Source organism: Pungitius pungitius, chromosome 2 (genome assembly GCF_949316345.1).
Source record: "Pungitius pungitius chromosome 2, fPunPun2.1, whole genome shotgun sequence".
Classification (NCBI taxonomy): Eukaryota; Metazoa; Chordata; class Actinopteri; order Perciformes; family Gasterosteidae; genus Pungitius; species Pungitius pungitius.
This window is the reverse complement of record NC_084901.1, coordinates 30,511,940-30,528,787: the sequence shown is the minus strand read 5'-3', so window position 1 is coordinate 30,528,787 and position 16,848 is coordinate 30,511,940. Positions and strand designations below refer to the sequence as shown.

Genomic DNA, 16,848 nt, shown 5'->3' with positions numbered 1-16,848 from the left:
CCTCTTCATGGAGGAGACCTCCCCGCCCGGAGGATTACCTTGTGTTTTGCCTTTTGCTTAGCTGGTCCCTTAGAGGATACATTTTCGTTCTATGTTTTGCCTTCGAGCTCGGCTCGTTGTTTCAGTTGATAATTAAAACCCTCATTTCTGTGACTTCCCTCTGCGTGTGGATCCTTTCCGCCAGATACGCACCACCGCGTGACAAAATGAAGAACCGTTGACAAAGAGTGGATGAATTTTGTGATGGAAAAGCTCCATGCTGTGTTTTATCAGGCTTTTAGTCACCAATCTTGTTGGATGATTGTCGCCTTTGGTTTGGTTCCAATTGAGTTAAACGAGCCAGATAATGAGTGCTTCACGGGCGCTTTGAGTCCAACCATAAGATAAGATCAGATAGAAATGACTGTGGCTGTAACCTGGTGCAAAAGCATGTGTTTGCATTCATCAAGTCTTTAAGGAGGAACACATATTGTACAGGTGTAGATTTACACAGGGTGTGGTATGAGGTGCAGGTTTGTCCAGTGTGCAAATACTTTTGTATTTAATGTTGCAGCTTTGTGCAGCTTTAACATTTTAGAATTTACTGGTTTTCTATGTCTACTGAACAAAGACTGTTGATGCATTTTTATTGATTAGTTTTTTGTTTTTATACAACTAAGTATTTGTGATCCATTATTAGAGAAAATGTGAATGGATAATAATTGAGTTTAACCCTGCACTGTATACTGAAATATGTACACATAACAAGTCCAAACTCAGTTTTATAAATTTGTCTGTAGTGTAACAATATACTATTTCAATAAATGTCCAAACAGTTTGTAGCTTTAACAGAGTAAACATGCCCTTGTTGAAACTCACTGCGATAGGAGTCATTTAGACAGGAAGCCTCCCACAGCGTGATGGCCCTTAACAGCATCTCCACTAGCACTCACAAGCACACACACACACACACGCGCACACACACACATAGCCCTCCTACTTATTGGTTTGATAAATAAATGGCTGGATGGAATCTTTGCAGCTAATTGTGGTGGGTATGCAGCCAGTGGGCACCGTGAGCACTGTGATCGCAGAGAGAGACCATGCGGCCCGGAGCCCGGAGCTGTCTGTTGACTCCGCAGCGTGCAGCAGAGCATTTCAAACCGTTAACGCGCTACTGGGACTACTGCTGCCACGCTGATGACCCCCTGCTGGCTTTATTGGTTTCGACGATATCATTTTTAACAACTGAAAAACGTCCTCTGTGAAACTTATTTTGACAGATGTGTTGGTTGTATTTAGTTTGCGACACAATAGGAAAACTAGATGCTTATTTTCCTCGTTTAAGAAGCGCTGATTTATGGATACATGTGATTACACGTTTGATGGGTAAAAAAAAAAAGAATGTACAATAAATTGTAGAAGGAGGATCACAAGGTGGATATTGCTGCCTCTGTTTCTTTGATATTTAGACTCTTTTCTTTCAGGTTGAATGGGAATCCATATTGTTTGATGCTCGTTAATCCATTGATGTCATTAGCTTCCTATTAACTGGGTGTGATTTCTTGTTACAGTGGATTTACATTGCATCATTTTCATTTTTTTTCCCCCTCCCTTTTCAGCACTCTTATTTGCAGAGAAAAGGCCATTATCTCAACCAAACTTCACCTCTGTAATTGCAAAAAATGAATTCTCCCCTCTCCCTGTTGCCTTCCAATTACATTTCTCATTCTGCCTGGATTTCATGGTCACTTCACGGTCACACGCGTGTCTCTGTTCTCCTTCATCTAACTACCCTTTGTAGACTGTCAAGGAAACGCTGCTACTTGCAGGCCCAAGACGATCCTGGCAAAGGTCCGCCTTTATTCTTGTTTGTATACGTAAAACCTGAAATCCTCAGAACTACAATGAGTCATTAGGCTTCTGATGAATGACACCGTGGAGGTTTAGACAGTTGTCACCAGAGTAATTAAGAAAAACGTTGGCTATGTGAGTGAAGGTGTGTGCTTCTGCGACCTTGAGGCAAACACCCTCGTGGGTGGAATGTGATTGATATGCATTCCAGATCTGGTGATTGACCCCCTCGGCTTTTATCCTCTTAATCCATCCATCTCCCATTGTGTGTCTTTTCTCCTGCTTCTCAGCTGGAATACACCTGCAAACGTCTTCTTCAGTCCTTCTACTGTGATTGACATGTTCGCAATTGTTTACTCTCTGAAGTCTGAAGCCGCGGCGGCTCACATACTCAATTTTTGTTCAATGTCTCTTGATTTCTTACGAGTTGATTGTGTATCACTCTACCACTAAGCTGTACCTTATACTCAGCTCGGCGGTGACCATCACTTCTGACCAATAACACTCATTTAACTGCATTCAATTCAGAGCCAGGAGAGTGTTAGCCTAGCTTAGCATGAGGACTGTCCTGACCTTTCACCTCTGCGCTAGCCGCTGTTCCTTTAGCTCCTGTAACAATTTCTCTCACTCAGCAAGGAGCCAGGCAAGCTCTTTCCCCTTTGTTTCTGTACGTTATGCTAAGCTAGGCTAATCCCAACCTCTGTGTTAACTGCACCGACAAAGTGCGATATTAAACTTCTCATGTAACTTTTTTTGCTGCAAGAGAACGCGGCCCGTTTCCCTGACATAATAATCATTACAATAATCCAAATGTCCCTCCTACATATCCGGGCAGATGAGTACACAACACTCACAAAGCCCTAATCACTCGCATAGCGCCAGTCAGAACGTCCCCAAACCTGCCGAGCCAGTAGCCGTCTCCATTCCCACATTCTCCATTCAAGGTACAAACACATTAAGGTTGAACTCCTAATAGCCTGTGTGATGGATGTCGGAGCATAATGAGCTCTTTATGAGACTTAATACCTACTGTTAATCAATGCACATAGCAGGCCACTTTTCAATACTACCTTCTAAGCATTTTAAAATGAGCACTCATTGAATAGATTGACTCGCATTTTGTGTTGTCCTCCCCCCTTTTTTCTCCCTCCTTATTCTTCCATCCTCCCAGCGTGCAATTAGTTACATCACATTCTCGAAATGAGACAATGCCGAGTCTCTAGATCCCATGTCAATGCATATCGTCCAGACTCAGTGATGTTTTGGATGCGAATGCAATGCTGCGGCTGTAATGCAGTGGGTGGACCAGACGTTCCTTTGCCCTGAAGCAATAGAAACACGGATGACCTATTTATTAGCATAAATATCCCATACAGGCAGCTGCTGGAAGCGCTCCCGTCAATTACTGCTGGTTGTTGTATTGTTGTACTTTGATCTTCAGCTGCTAATGTAATGCGTTGCTCAAGGCCCCTTCGCTTGTATCATGATGTATTAGCATCATAATCATTTATAATCTGAATCCAATAGTGTAATATTTGAATGGATTAGAGGGGGACTAGTTGCACGACTGAATAGCAGCGGTTAGATCAGGAGTACGGCACAAAGAAGGTGACATGTGACGTTGCACGTGTTCGGCTACGCTGCAAGTCGTCCCACCAGCTGACTCAGTGCCAGGAATCACTATTATCTCAGCACCTCAATCTGCATACGTGCATTTCAGTTTCTGAGCCTTTGTGATGTGTGTGTATGTGTGTGTGTGTGTGTGTGTGTCTTGCTGTGTTTGATTATTCCTTACAGCCTCTAAGGGAGCAGGATTCATTCTCACTCTGATAATGAGGGAGAGACTAGCAATGCCCTCAAGTCATTTCTCCTCTTCTTGCATCCTTCCTGTTGCATCCGGCTGCTGTTTTTGTCTTTTTTTTTTCCTCGCCCACCACCTTTCACTGAGCCATGTCGCTTCCCGTCGCTTTGCCCGTCTTTCCTCGCGGCCTTCCTCTCACCTTCCTCTGCCTTTCTTGGTCCTCTGCCTTTCTTCTTCTTCGTTGTGGGTCTGTGCTCATGCGTCGCTGACATCAGCTTAAGATGACAGGACGGTGTCTGAGGACACCCTCTGTTTTTTTGCCAGAGATTTAAATGCCAGGCTGACCATTTATCATGAGCCCGGTCAATGCTGGACGATCTATGTGGACCTCGCCGCTGGCTGCTCTGTTTCTCCCCACAATAGCCTTACTTACCCCGCGTCGATACTCTGAGGCGTTGTACATTGTCTCCGGTCGCTGGAAAATGTCCATCCACCGCGCTTCTTCTTACCTAACTTTCCTTGTAGATTTTTTGTGTTGTGTTAGACAAGAATGAGTCACAGCAGGGCAGCCATGAATTTCATACCAACGTTTTACTTACGTTTTTCCCCTCTCTCTCTGTTTGTTGCTTTTCTTCAGGGGACTGACCTAACGAGCCCGCTAGGAGACCCCGTCCGCTTCCTCCCCCCCCCCCCCCCTCAACACAACCACCTCCTCCTCCTCCTCCACTTCCTCACCAGATCTCTTCTCCCCCCCCCCCCCGGGACCCCCCACCAAGCCCGCCCGCGAACGGCATGGATTTGAAGGATCGAAGGCACCGCTCCCTGACGAGGGGCCGTGGCTCCATGGACACCCAGTACAACACCTCCTCCCTGGACACGGACGAGTGTCGCGTGCCCACCCAAAAGTCCTACAGCTCCAGCGAGACGCTCAAGGCCTTTGACCACGAGCAGAGGCTGCACTACGGCGGCTGTGTGACGGACCTGGTTCACCACGAGGCCGACGAGTACTCCAGGCAAGGTGAGTTCGTGGAGCGAAAAGGTTTATTACGCTGTCATTTACGTGGACAATCAAGAATTGTTTTATTTATAAATTGCCAAGATTACGTTGGGGGGGGGGAGGCACATGCCTACCAGCACCTCTGATGCTCGGTTTCTCGGTAATTTTTTGCAAAGCACTTGTTTTTTGACCAGGGATTCCCAAATTGTTAATTTAAATCCAAGACAGCCCCCTGTATGAAGGATAAGCGGCTTTGAAGATAAGACGCCATCCTTATTGCTGTTTAAAAGTGATGTAATTGGAATTGATTCAAACTTTCTTGCAGTGTTTCAGGGCATTTTCACACCTGTAGTTTGTTTGCTTTGATTTCTAATTGGGGATTAATGTGATACAATGTGCCAGTTGCCCCTTTGTTCGGTTTGTGTTCACACTGCAGCATTTAACAGCAGACTAAATATTTTAAACAAACACCACTCGTGAGCAAACTGTTCTGTCATTGGTTCAATTTTAATGCAGGTGGCTATTGGTTAGCTTCATGTTTCAACTTCAGACAGCAAAATCCTTTCCCAGGAAGATCATTTTCCCAAAAAGCTTGGGATATTAATATGACGTATGCAAGAGGGGGTGTTGAGGGGCTTCAGTGGGGGGCAAATTAAAAGTTTGTGGGCTGGTTCAAGGATGTACAATCGTGTTCTGTAGTTGAGCCCAACAAATCTCAACAATGTCAGAGCCCTCCATTTCCTGTCCGCTATCGCACACGTAACATTTTTCCCAGTGCCTTCTACTTTCTGCCACTGTGTCATTCTTGTAAGGCTTTTGTGGCAAGTTGGTATAGTGATTGGATGGTGTAAACGCTGCACTTTGCAGCACAGGACCAAAGCAGACCTTTAGCACCAGGAAGCCTGTCATAATGAACTTCGGTATCCCCTGTGGAGGGAGGTAGCCGATAGGCCGATAGGTCATCTCTAAAGGGGCGGGCCTGCTCTTATAGGCATGTCTTTTAACCGTGTGTGTGTGTGTGTGTGTGTGTGTGTGTGTGTGTGCACATGTGTGTATATTGCACAGCGACATGAAACGGGCAGTATTGATCCCCGGCTAGGAAGAGAAGTCAGACTCAATGGGATTGATCTGTGCTAAGCTCTGTTTTCTCTGCATGGAGACAGACAGAAGAGGGAGAGAGCTTGACATACATCTGCTGAAAAGAGAACAACAGTAAAAAAAAAAAATGCCCTCAAAAAGGAATGAATGGAGAGCCGATGGTATTTTTGAAATAGAACTTCTTCATGATAGTAATTTGACACAGGCCCATTGTAAGAGTCTCTTATGTGACTATGCTCCCAAAAGTGGGAGCAGACATTAGTTTAAAGAAGAACATTCGTTAAGGTACACAGAAATGCGTATCTTTTTCAAGCAGGAGAAAATGTGGGATTGATTGGCAGGATGCACGGAAGACTGGAAGTCAGTGGTGTGTGCCGTCCGGACACACTCCACTGCTGCTGCGAGCTGACCTCACACCAGGCAATAACTGGTCGATACCACAGTGCTCCAAAGCCTATCAGCTCCCACGAAAGCCCAGAGACGCAGATGCATCGTGGGAAGTGTGGTCACAGGAGACCAACAGTGTTGCAGCACCATATGGACTGTGACTCCATGGGAGGAGGAGGAGGAGGAGGAGGAGGAGGAGGATGGAGAGAGGCAGCAGATGAATATGGAGTTTTCATCTTCTTTCAACTAGTGATTTTTTGTAACTTGTACTTGAGAGAGTTGAGGGACTGAAACAATGTGTTCACCGATTTGAGCAGCTTGTAGTTTACAGGCAAGACGGTCGGTGTGGACATTATCTTGTCTTCAGCCGTCACTACAAAATCAGACAGAGGGGGGAGTTCGTTAAATGGACTCCAAACTGTTTACAGAGGGAGGTGTGATATCTGAACTGAACAGAGATATTAGTAATTCATGCGCTGATAGAACCAGGCTAGAAAATCTGATTAACTTTGTTTAAATAATGATATAACAGTATAATATAATAATGATGTTGTTTGTTGGCGTTTTCAATAACTGGCAAAGCTTTGAGGTCATCAAGAGCTTTTCTCAGAAAGCAGTATCGCTTTAGTTGATACATGCAGCACAATCTTTTTTCAAAGGTATTCACTTGCTGTCATTAGACTCATGTGTGAGACTAAACTAAAGGAGTTCCTTGTGCACAGGCGGGGCAAAATCATCCAGTGAGCACGGAGCCCCCCACAAGGACACAAGTCAAACCGAACGAGCTGTTGCTGAGTCGTCGACTCCAAACATTCCTTCTTGCGGAATTCTAGCAGGTTTTGTTGCTCGGGCTTCATTGCCGTGCACATGTGCATTTGCAAATGCGAGCACATTTTTGTGGGTAAATGTTCTGGGGGCTGTTTCTGTTATTCTGAAAGATCATTTGAAGTTGCGTTAGGCGGTGCAAATTATCTGTATGGCAGGCTATGTTCAGAGCCAAATCGCAGATCCTGGGGTTGTGATTTTTGCACATTTTTTTCGTTAATTATCAAAACCATATTTTCCATTTTACAAAAAGGTTTATATTCGGTTTATCTCGAAAAATAAATAATTACTTTTCTGGATGTACACCAAAGTCCTGACGCAGGTTACTCCAGCTATACTGTAGTATTATACTAAAGATACCATTGCCTGTTGAAATAAGTTACTTACTGCACATCATTATGCATGGAAAGCTTCATGGGATTTTCAGTGTCTCCTGAAGCGTAAATTCAACATAAAAAGGAACATCGTCTCCCTGGGGAACCGTATTTGGTGTGTCTTTAGAGTCTCATAGCAATGCTGTATTTTTGTGTTTTGCTGCTCTGTGCCTGCTGGGCAAGAAATATTTTCTATGGACTTACTTCCCAGTCCATTAGGAGCTGATGTTAATGAACTTTATGCAGGGCCGCCTCAAGTCTACATGCGGATAATGTATTCTCCTTCATCCAACATATTTGTCTTGCTCCAACAATTTTCACTTGCTTGGCCATTTGGTGGTCACAAAGGAGTTCTGTACCTTTCTAATAACACAGACCGTTATATGCATGTAGAAAGGCCACAGACTATCTCTACTTCAGATTTTTATAAAGTCCAGGGTCAAAGCACTCAAGTGTGAGTCACCAGTTAAAGGTCAATTAATTGGACCTATTGGACCTAATAGGTCGACGGTGCCCACGCCTCAAATTGGTCAAGTTTGGTGTTGTGCCCAATGACATCTGTTACCCTCCAGTTAGAGAAAAACAATTGACCCTAAAGCCTGACCGCTGCAAATACTATCAAAATTTGGGAAAGATGGCCATTTCCATGCAGGGGAACCGGCAGGGCTTTGTTTTGATCTTCAGGTAGGCCTCTCAAACATCAAGGTGACGGGCCTGTAGTCATTTGATCCTCTGATGGAGGATGATGGTGGAGCCTCTGAAGCAGGGAAGGACTTCACACAGCTCCAGTGATTGGTGGAAGATCAGCGAGCAGATGGGGGCCCGCTGGTCAGCAGGAAGGCGACACCAGGTCCGGGCCCCGTAGCCTTCCTGGTCTTAAAGGGGACGTATTATGAAAATTCCATTTTTTTTTTATGCTAATGTGTCTGGCATGTGTTCCCGATTTGTTATGGTTCTTTTTACGTCAGAAAAGTCATCCTTGAGCTTCCTTATCATTCTCTTGTCACTATGCAATAGGAGTCTCTCTTATATGCCCCCCCCCCCCCCCATCTCATTTCTCCTCGTTGTACATTTGGTATACCTTAACGTGACAAATAAATCGCTCGCTGCTAGTTAAACAAGATCCTTCCCAAAATACTAATTATTACATCGGGCTGAATGACTGAAGTTAAGCTTTATTGCAATTTGGACTGATCATCTGCTGAGTAGCGTTGATAAGAAAGGGCCATTGTAGTATTGTACATTAAACTGTGGTAGAAATGTTGAAATCCCAATTGCAAATTACACAGCCGGGCTGTATTTCCAGCTTCTGAACATTCTTCTCGGTTTATTGTCCGTATTTGAACAGTAGCTGTCCCAGACGGCTTGTTGCAGATTTTGAAAAAGCGGTTTCGCTGCTTTCCAGCAGTAGCCCCCGCCTTCGTTGGATCTCGAATCCACTGTTTCCCCATTACACTGTTATTACTTAGCCTGCTTGGATGAACACAGCCAAATAACGCATTTCTCTCCTCACCATAACATGCAGCCATGTGGAAAGCCCATTACACGTGTTCACTATTTAACACCACAAAGCAACACATTGGAAAACAGCACTGATCCCCAATAATGGCGCAAGAATTACTCTCGTGAGAGCGGAAAAAAATCACACAACGCTGCTTTATGACTCTCATAAGAGTCTCAGTTCCATGTCGTGGTTTTTGGTCTGTCTCGCGCGGACGCAGGGAATTATTGCTCTATTATTGTCTCATGTCTCCAATTCAAACGTGCCACCTCGAATATGCCGGGGCGAGCGGCGCGCAGAGGCCCACTGCAACCTCTTTGCTTGGTCACTCTCTGTTAGTCTGCGCCTCTTTCACCTTTCTGTCTCTGCCTTTCTGATCTTTTCAACCATACTGTGCATCTCCAGCCCTTCCGTTTGGCTCCTATTCAGCACACCCCGGGGGGGGGGGGGGGGGGGTGGGGGGGGGTGCGTCGGCCCCGCAGGTCCACCTCTAGGCAGCGGGCGTCTTCGCGGGCCGCTGTGGTCTAGAAGCGTTTGGCCTTTTCCCTTTCAGGTCTAAATGAGCGGCTCCACATTCTGCGCTGCTGCCCTCGGCCCCCAAAGGATGGGCAAACCACCCACCCACCTGCCCGCCACACTGCCTGGACAACACTTGACATCATCTAGTGTCCTAACTCATTCCCTCTCTGAATTTCTTACCTTTCCCTCACTTTCTTTTATGTCCTCTTGTGCTCTTCTGTCACACCTGCCATAGCTGGTTTCTCAACCTCGGTCTTCTCTTTCACCCTTGCTGTTCCTGGATTGTTGCTTTAGTGATCACATCACACATTTGTTACATTCAGGCCCTCGCTATGGCTCTGAGAATGAGCACACCATGTGTGGCTTTGTGCTTCCATTCCCCAATGGGCCTTTTCCGCCATAGGAGCTCTACAGGCTTGACCTCTTGCGGTTGCAATTGCGCTAAAACGGGTAATAATCTAATCAGGCTTACATGCAGTGTAACGGCTCACGTTGACCACATTCTGCATTCCCCTTTCTCCGTAGACTTAGAAACCAATGATTGCTTTGTCCGAAAAGTGTGCCAAAGTCTGCCGCTGGTATCCTGGCATGATTGCCTCCGCTGCCTCTATTCAAGACCAGATGGCGAGGAAAATGCACTGCTGGGTGGTCGGTAGGAGACTGTGCGCCGGGGAAGCGGCCACGGAAAGTAAATAGGAACAAAACGGACATTCGAGGTTTAAAGCCACGCGGCTCGTTTTTTATGCGTACCGTCACTGCAGTCAAGTGTGGTTTTGCAGTGGCTAAAACACGCGGTAAGGCAGTAATGCTACCAGCCAGAGGACTTCCAAGTGTCTGCAAGAATAATGCGTGCGCCCCGTCAGCAGTTTTCAGCAGGATTCAGGCGCTGACACTGGCCTCCAGCGTGACGTATTTGCAGAATCAATCAAATGTCTGGATGAGAGGAATCCACACAAAATGGAGTTTTTCAAGTTTGCATCACTTCATAGCATGAGCGTGGGAGTGTTCTCTGCAAACTCCCTTTTGCACACTATATTCTATTAAGTCAAATTGTGTTGGCAAAGGAGTAAAGTCTCACCATTGACACTAAGGGGTTTAATTCATGGTCATGCTAGTCCAATTAGCACAACTGTCTGTAGGAAGCCGGTGCTTCCTCTGCTCAGCCAGGGCCCCTGCACAATGGCGAACAGTTGGAGGTGTGCAGCTACCACATGTTACGCCCCCCTGGTGAAACTTGTTTTTTTGCAGTAGCTGGTGGCACCATGTGTGCCACAGAGGTAGCGTGTCAGCCGCGCCTCCGCAGAGTGACGAGGACTGCAGTGCATAGGGATTTGCACATTAAACGCTGTGTGGAGTATAGTGAGAAAAACATTAATAGAACATACATCATGTTCGTTCGCATGATGCAGTCAACCAGCACCGCTGAGGATCAAAGCGAGAACAACAGCTGCACGCTATTAAAAATGAATGGCGAGATTAAGCGCAACCCCTCCCCTCTTTCCCGTATCCCTCTTTATCTTTGTCTTTTCCCTGGCATTCTGCGCCTCAGCCAGCTGCTGACACTCCAAAGCATCCCGTGGCTGCGGCAACTGAGCAGAGGAGTCGCTGAAGAATATCCTGGGGGCCGACTCCTCCGATCCTCACCGCTGCCCCGTAATCGCTCTTTTATAGACAGGAAACTGCTCTTGCAGGGGGGATTTGTGTGTGTGTGTGTGTGTGTGTACGTGTGGGGCCCTCACACGTGCAAGGCTGTTCCTTAAAGAGGAACTTAACTCCACGTAACATCTGGTCCAGAGTTTGTCACTCGCTGACAACCTCTCCCAAAGTTCTCAGTTTGACATTGGCTCTTTTCTCCCTCACAGCCTGTACAGATGAGCGAGATGGTGACTAATAGTTGTTTTGGGGACCAAGGAGAATGGCAGTAAGTACAGGTCACCTACACCTCAAGCGTAGTTTGTCAAATTCTGTCCGAACGATAAGAGCGCAAGCTATTAATACCGGCGCTGGCACAGGTGCACACACACACACACACACGCGTGTGTGTGTGTAAACACTGGGTTACAAATGAGACAAATAATGGGAGGAGACCGGGGAAAAGCGTGCTGAAGGTGCCAGCTACTTAGCGCCGACGCCGGCCCCTCCATCACCGGCGCACACACGCAGATATCGAGTTACAAACAAGAAAATGAATTGACAGAGTCCAGGGAAATGCAAGCTGGCATCTTCAAATTTTCGTAGAATAAAAATCGTTCGTCAGACAACGTAATGTGGGTTTTTGCGGGAGTTGAGTTAATCTATGTTTACAATGTAATGACCCTCTTTGACTCGGCCTTGGCAGCTTGATAAATGAGGCAGATTGTAAATGTCAGGGATATCAAGTGTTGTTGTTGTTTTTTTTTTCTTTTCTTCCTTAGCCCAGTCACTTGCTTCCCGGGCTGTAATTAAGCTTCTTCCCCAGCCACATTATTTAAACCTATGCATGTGTGTACGTGTCTGCGTAAGTGAATGTATGACACATTGCTTACACCATTGTATGTTTAGTATGTCCTTGCTTTAGTGAGATGAAGAAGGAAAAAAACAAAAAAGATGACAGTGATGCAAACGATTTGCATTCCAGCTGCCGCATCACGATAGCATTACCATGCAGATGAACTCACGCGAATGATGATGCCAGAGACCCGGGGAGAAGCGGCGGACGTGAGAAGGTGGAAGAATTCCACAGATATGTAGGCGGCGGGGTGTAATGATGTACATAAATAACAATGAATGCCACAACACAGAGCGGCTTTGCCTCCACCGATAAGTCACAGAGCAAGACTACTTGATATGCAAATGATTTATGCTCATACCTCGACCCGAATGTGCCCCTCAACATCCATTTGTTTGTTTGTGATTCGTTCACATGTTTCTAGCAAAACTTTACTGGCTAACCAGCAGCGGGTTTTTCCTCTTTTGTCTAGCGGGAGGGATTAAATGTTCGCCCAGGGTGAAGCCAAGGTAAATTTCTGCGACATTTCTGCGCACTGTGCCACAGGCTCGCTAGCTAAAGTTTAACTTTAATAGGCACTCCAGGGAAAACCTGCAGCTGGATAATCAAGTAGTTCATGATTCACAATTTTGAATTTTGAACAGTCCCAAAAGAACAAACAAGTTCATTTTAATTTATTCAGTTTTATCTTTTGAACCAGTCTAATGCTGTGATGTTTTATTTGTATTCGTTTTTTTAATAAAAGCAAGACCACAGCTTCGCGACACAGGCCGTATATATATACTTTTCATTATATGTCGTATTTGCTGCAATTTGTTTACAGTATAATCTTCCACATTTTGTATCTGAGTTTCATTTTGCCTTTAGGGTTTTCCATTTGTTGAAAGGAGCTTGAGATTCAAGATTTCTGTTGCCGACTACTGCCCTGCTTTGATTATATTCCTGTACATGATTATAAAGTAAAAAGTAAAGTGAAAAAAATTCTATTTCTTGCAATTCCCCGCTTTAAATCCCTTTGTAAAAACTTCTTAAGTAGCGTAGCCGGGGTTTTTTTTTATTTCTGAAATTGAGATGTTCCAGTGGCCTTTTGTGCACCACACAGTATGTGTTCTCAGTTCAACAGGTGGAGCGGTGTTGCATTGTCTTTTAAGATACAACCACTATGAGTTGAACCGTTTTAAAATCACAAAGAGGAGGACCCATTGAATTAAATAACATGTAGCAATGTGTCATTCAGACATCCACTTGGATGTAAGTGGAGTATCCCCCGTGAGGCAGGTCTCCCAGGCGGGTTGCCTTGGCCGCGGCGCTACGCCTCTCAGTTGCAAGACCTCCTTCAGAGTGCAAGGTGTCGTGTCGACTCACTGTCACGTCCTGTCCTGTCCTGTCCTGTCCTGTCCAGTCCGGGCGTCTGTCCTCCGGTGCCGGAGAAAGCACCAGCTCCGGATGGATGGCATTTGTCACACCTATTTTTGGCCTCCTCATTCGGAGGCGCAAGGGCCCCTGCGGCTCAGGCAGGAGCCAAAAGGACGGATGTCATCTGGGGGGTAGTGGGAAGTGTTCGACCATGACTCCTATTTGGGCATTTCTTGTTAGGTCGCTGCTGCGCTGCTAATGGGGGGGAGGAGGGGGGGGGGGGGGGGGGGGGTGGGCGGTGATGAACGGCGGTGGAATGTGTGCGCGTTGGTCTGAAACGGAGAGATTGTCGACGATCAACAGCGAAGCCCCCACGAGGCCGAATGTCAGCGAGCAACGTCAGTCACACAGCGGAGGTATTGGTGAACATATCTCATCTACTGCCACTCTTACCTGTGTTCTTCGGGGTTGAAAAGAAGATGTAACGGCGCCGTTTAATGAAACGCTAAATAAATTAGCATCCAAATCCAAATCTTTTCACACAATGATTTCACCGTTTCCGGGCACAAAGTGATTTTCTTTTTTCTTTTTTTTTCCTCCTTTTCTTTTCAACAGCCGTACTTCCATTTCCAGACATTCCCATTAAGATAAATGGATGTGTCAGTGTTGGAAGTGATATTACGTGTGCTAACATTATGTTTACTTGTTAGAGCATAAATGCACATATTTAGTTTCCAGATGTCAAGATGAAACATTTTAATCTTGACAGCGTTGTCTGCTGCAAACCACTTTGTTTTTAATCCCGGCAAAGAGGAATGTTGAATAATCTCCCTTTTGAGGGATGAAGCCGTCTATCTGATGGTCATGGGACTGATGACTAAGATAAGACGTTTAGCCAACGACAAAAGAAAGACTTCTACAGTAATTCCTGTGAAGCCTTTTGTTACAAATAAGGTCTTACAGGATGATTAGAGAGAGAGAAAACAGTCTATTTATAATTAATTTTATAATTATTGTTGTGACCATTTGAGTTAGAGACTTTATATTTTGAAAAGAATATTCATTTTGAGAATTCTGCTGAAGGAAAACACTAATTTTACAATCCTTTTTTTTAAATGCAAGCTTTTGAAATATTTTTTTAACCACACAATCTGTCATACAGCATAAACCCTTGCGACCAAGGTCAGGGAAATATTGTGGTTATAGCAAATATACAAGAACTACACATTGATTATGCAACTAAGACCCAAACTTGACGCTTTTCAAGTCGGAAGCTGCATAGTTGCAACGTTAGCATTCACGGTCAAGTCAGTTTTGTTTTGGTCTTTCTGTCTTTGCAGAATTGTCCATTAAAGACGTATCCACTTGTAATATAAAATAGTTAAAGAGAGAGTAATAAGCACGCCCCACCTCATCACCATGGAAACCCTGATTTGTAAAAACGTTTGTTAGTATTCCCCGCTGGCATGTGTGTGTGTGTGTGTGTGTGTGTGTGTGTGTGTGTGTGTGTGTGTGTGTGTGTGAGAGAGTCAGAGTAATAACTGCGTGTGTGATCATTATTACTGCAAGACAACCCCATGAAATCCACTCTCGGTCTCAGGCTTCACACAACCGTGACCTTTCACCTTGACCTTTGCGTGAACCCGACGGACGACTCTATCCTGCTCTCTGTTTTGTGGCTTATCGTCAGGTGGTCTGTCTGTTTTTCCCTGTGTCACCGTCCCCCTGCAGAAACAGTTTACCCTGACCAAGAATTCCATCCTTTCTCCTCGTGCTCTTTCTTACGCTCTGTTTTATTCTCTTATCAACTGAAGAGGAAGCACATTGGTCTCGCTTTCTCACAGCGTGGCCTGCGGATCGTCCTTCATTGCTTCGCCGGAAAATGAATTCAATGGCCGCCGTCTTTCAAATTTCACAATGTTTTCTCAAAGCTCCAGCCACTGTCCCCGACCCAGTCCGCACGTATTTACCCCATTCTCCCTCATAGAATTGCATTGGTATCTACACAAAGAGGATGGCTCTTGATTTACATAGGCATGGGCAGAGATGTACAAGTGTCTGGTGGAGGATGAATAGTGACAGTGAGAGTGTGTGTGTGTGTGTGTGTGTGTGTGTGTGTGTGTGTGTGTGTGTGTGTGTGTGTGTGTGTGTGTGAGGGACATGACGACGGAGAGGAAGGCCATCTGTACTGCAGTCTCTGATGAGCTTAGAGCTTGCCACGATTCTTGTATTGTCGAGTGACGTTCCTTTCCACACTTTGTAATTTAGTTTTTTTAATTCTAAATGATAAAATTAACAAGTGTCCTGTACATTTTACATTTTTTTGTAGATTTATAGCATTTGGGATTCTGTTTCATTTTCAGTGTTTCAGTGCTCTGCGTTTGGAAATAGTGAAGACGGCTAATTTGAATAAAAAAAATGTATTACTCCCATCTTGTCTTCAGTTTTACAGTCCATCACTGTCCTGTATCTTTTTAATAGTGCACCAAGAAGCTCAATGATCATTTTTTGAAAATGAGGAGAACGGGGGAGCGGAGATATGCGAGCCCTGAAAGTTCCAAACTACTATATTGTTTCTACTTTGGCCTTCTAATCATTTCCCTGAATCCTTGAATTCTTTCTGCCGCGTCTGTCGAAACGTTTCTTCAGTTTTAGGATCTTAATTATTGGGAAGGAATTCATATATATATATTTTATTTCTCAGTAATTCACAAAGAAAACACAAAAGAGAAATTCATTTCTTCAGGGATACTAAAGTGCTGTGAAGATGACTTCTGAATTGGATTCAAATGAAAATGGATTTTTTTTCTTTTTTAAATAACACATTCTGGCTGCTATTAGCTGCGCATTTTAGCACGTTCTACACTGTGAGAAAGAAAATAGGGCTTTTACTGCTATCAACAGTAATGTCAGAGGGACTGCTCGGGAACCTGCCGGGCGCAGAGGCGAGTTCTCCCTGATTTTGATGCATCCTCAACCCGGGAGGAAAATCAGTTCACTGGTTCAGCACTTTAGGGCAAATCAGAATTTGTTTGGAGCTGCCGTTTGCTCAAAAGCTCAAAATGGCATGTCCAAGGGTGGCCCGCAGAGCAAACTATCAGATCTGGAAAAAGCAACATAATTGCACACCTTCTGCCTGTTTTATATCCTGTAGAGAATTACACGCTGGGGTGAGGGAAAGGCAACCGGCATAATGCAGAGACCTGCTGCCCATACTTTGCCTGTCAGACTGCTAACAAGCACAAATGATTTTTTAATGATAGGCCCCTCTATCCCACAAAGCTGTCTACCCACCAATGCTCATTCTCATCCACAGGAGCACACACAGACACACACACACACACACCGCGACGTGGCGCACGTTGGTTCGCTCCCACACGCACATCCATAATGAGTTTTATCAAGGGAAGTACATGCGGTTTTAATGGATCACTGCAAATGCCATTCCCACTCGCGGCGTTGTAGTTCCGACGAGATGCTTCTCTTTCCCCTGCGTCACTTTTATTTATTTCCTTCAAAGACACGTGCAGCGCCTGAACACTCTAAATGATGATGCATGGCAGGTGCAGGAAACCGAAAAAACAGGGGTCTTTGTAAACCGGTGTCGCTATTTAAAATTGGCTGTTGTCTGGAGGCCTTTAAAATTATGCTTGAGTGTGCATTGGTCGG

General features: G+C 45.2%; 1 protein-coding gene across 9 annotated transcripts in view; it reads left to right on the top strand.

Annotated features, from left to right (window-relative positions):
• Positions 1-4,423: 4,423 nt before the first annotated feature.
• tenm2a (teneurin transmembrane protein 2a) overlaps positions 4,424-16,848 on the top strand; it is a 136,039-nt gene continuing 123,614 nt past the window's right edge. For all 9 annotated transcript variants that reach the window (XM_062560773.1, XM_062560772.1, XM_037459749.2 and 6 more), the window contains exon 1: positions 4,424-4,652. In XM_062560773.1, coding sequence (XP_062416757.1) covers positions 4,427-4,652 — 226 coding nt within the window. In that variant the 5' untranslated portion in view covers positions 4,424-4,426. The remainder of the gene's footprint in view (positions 4,653-16,848) is intronic.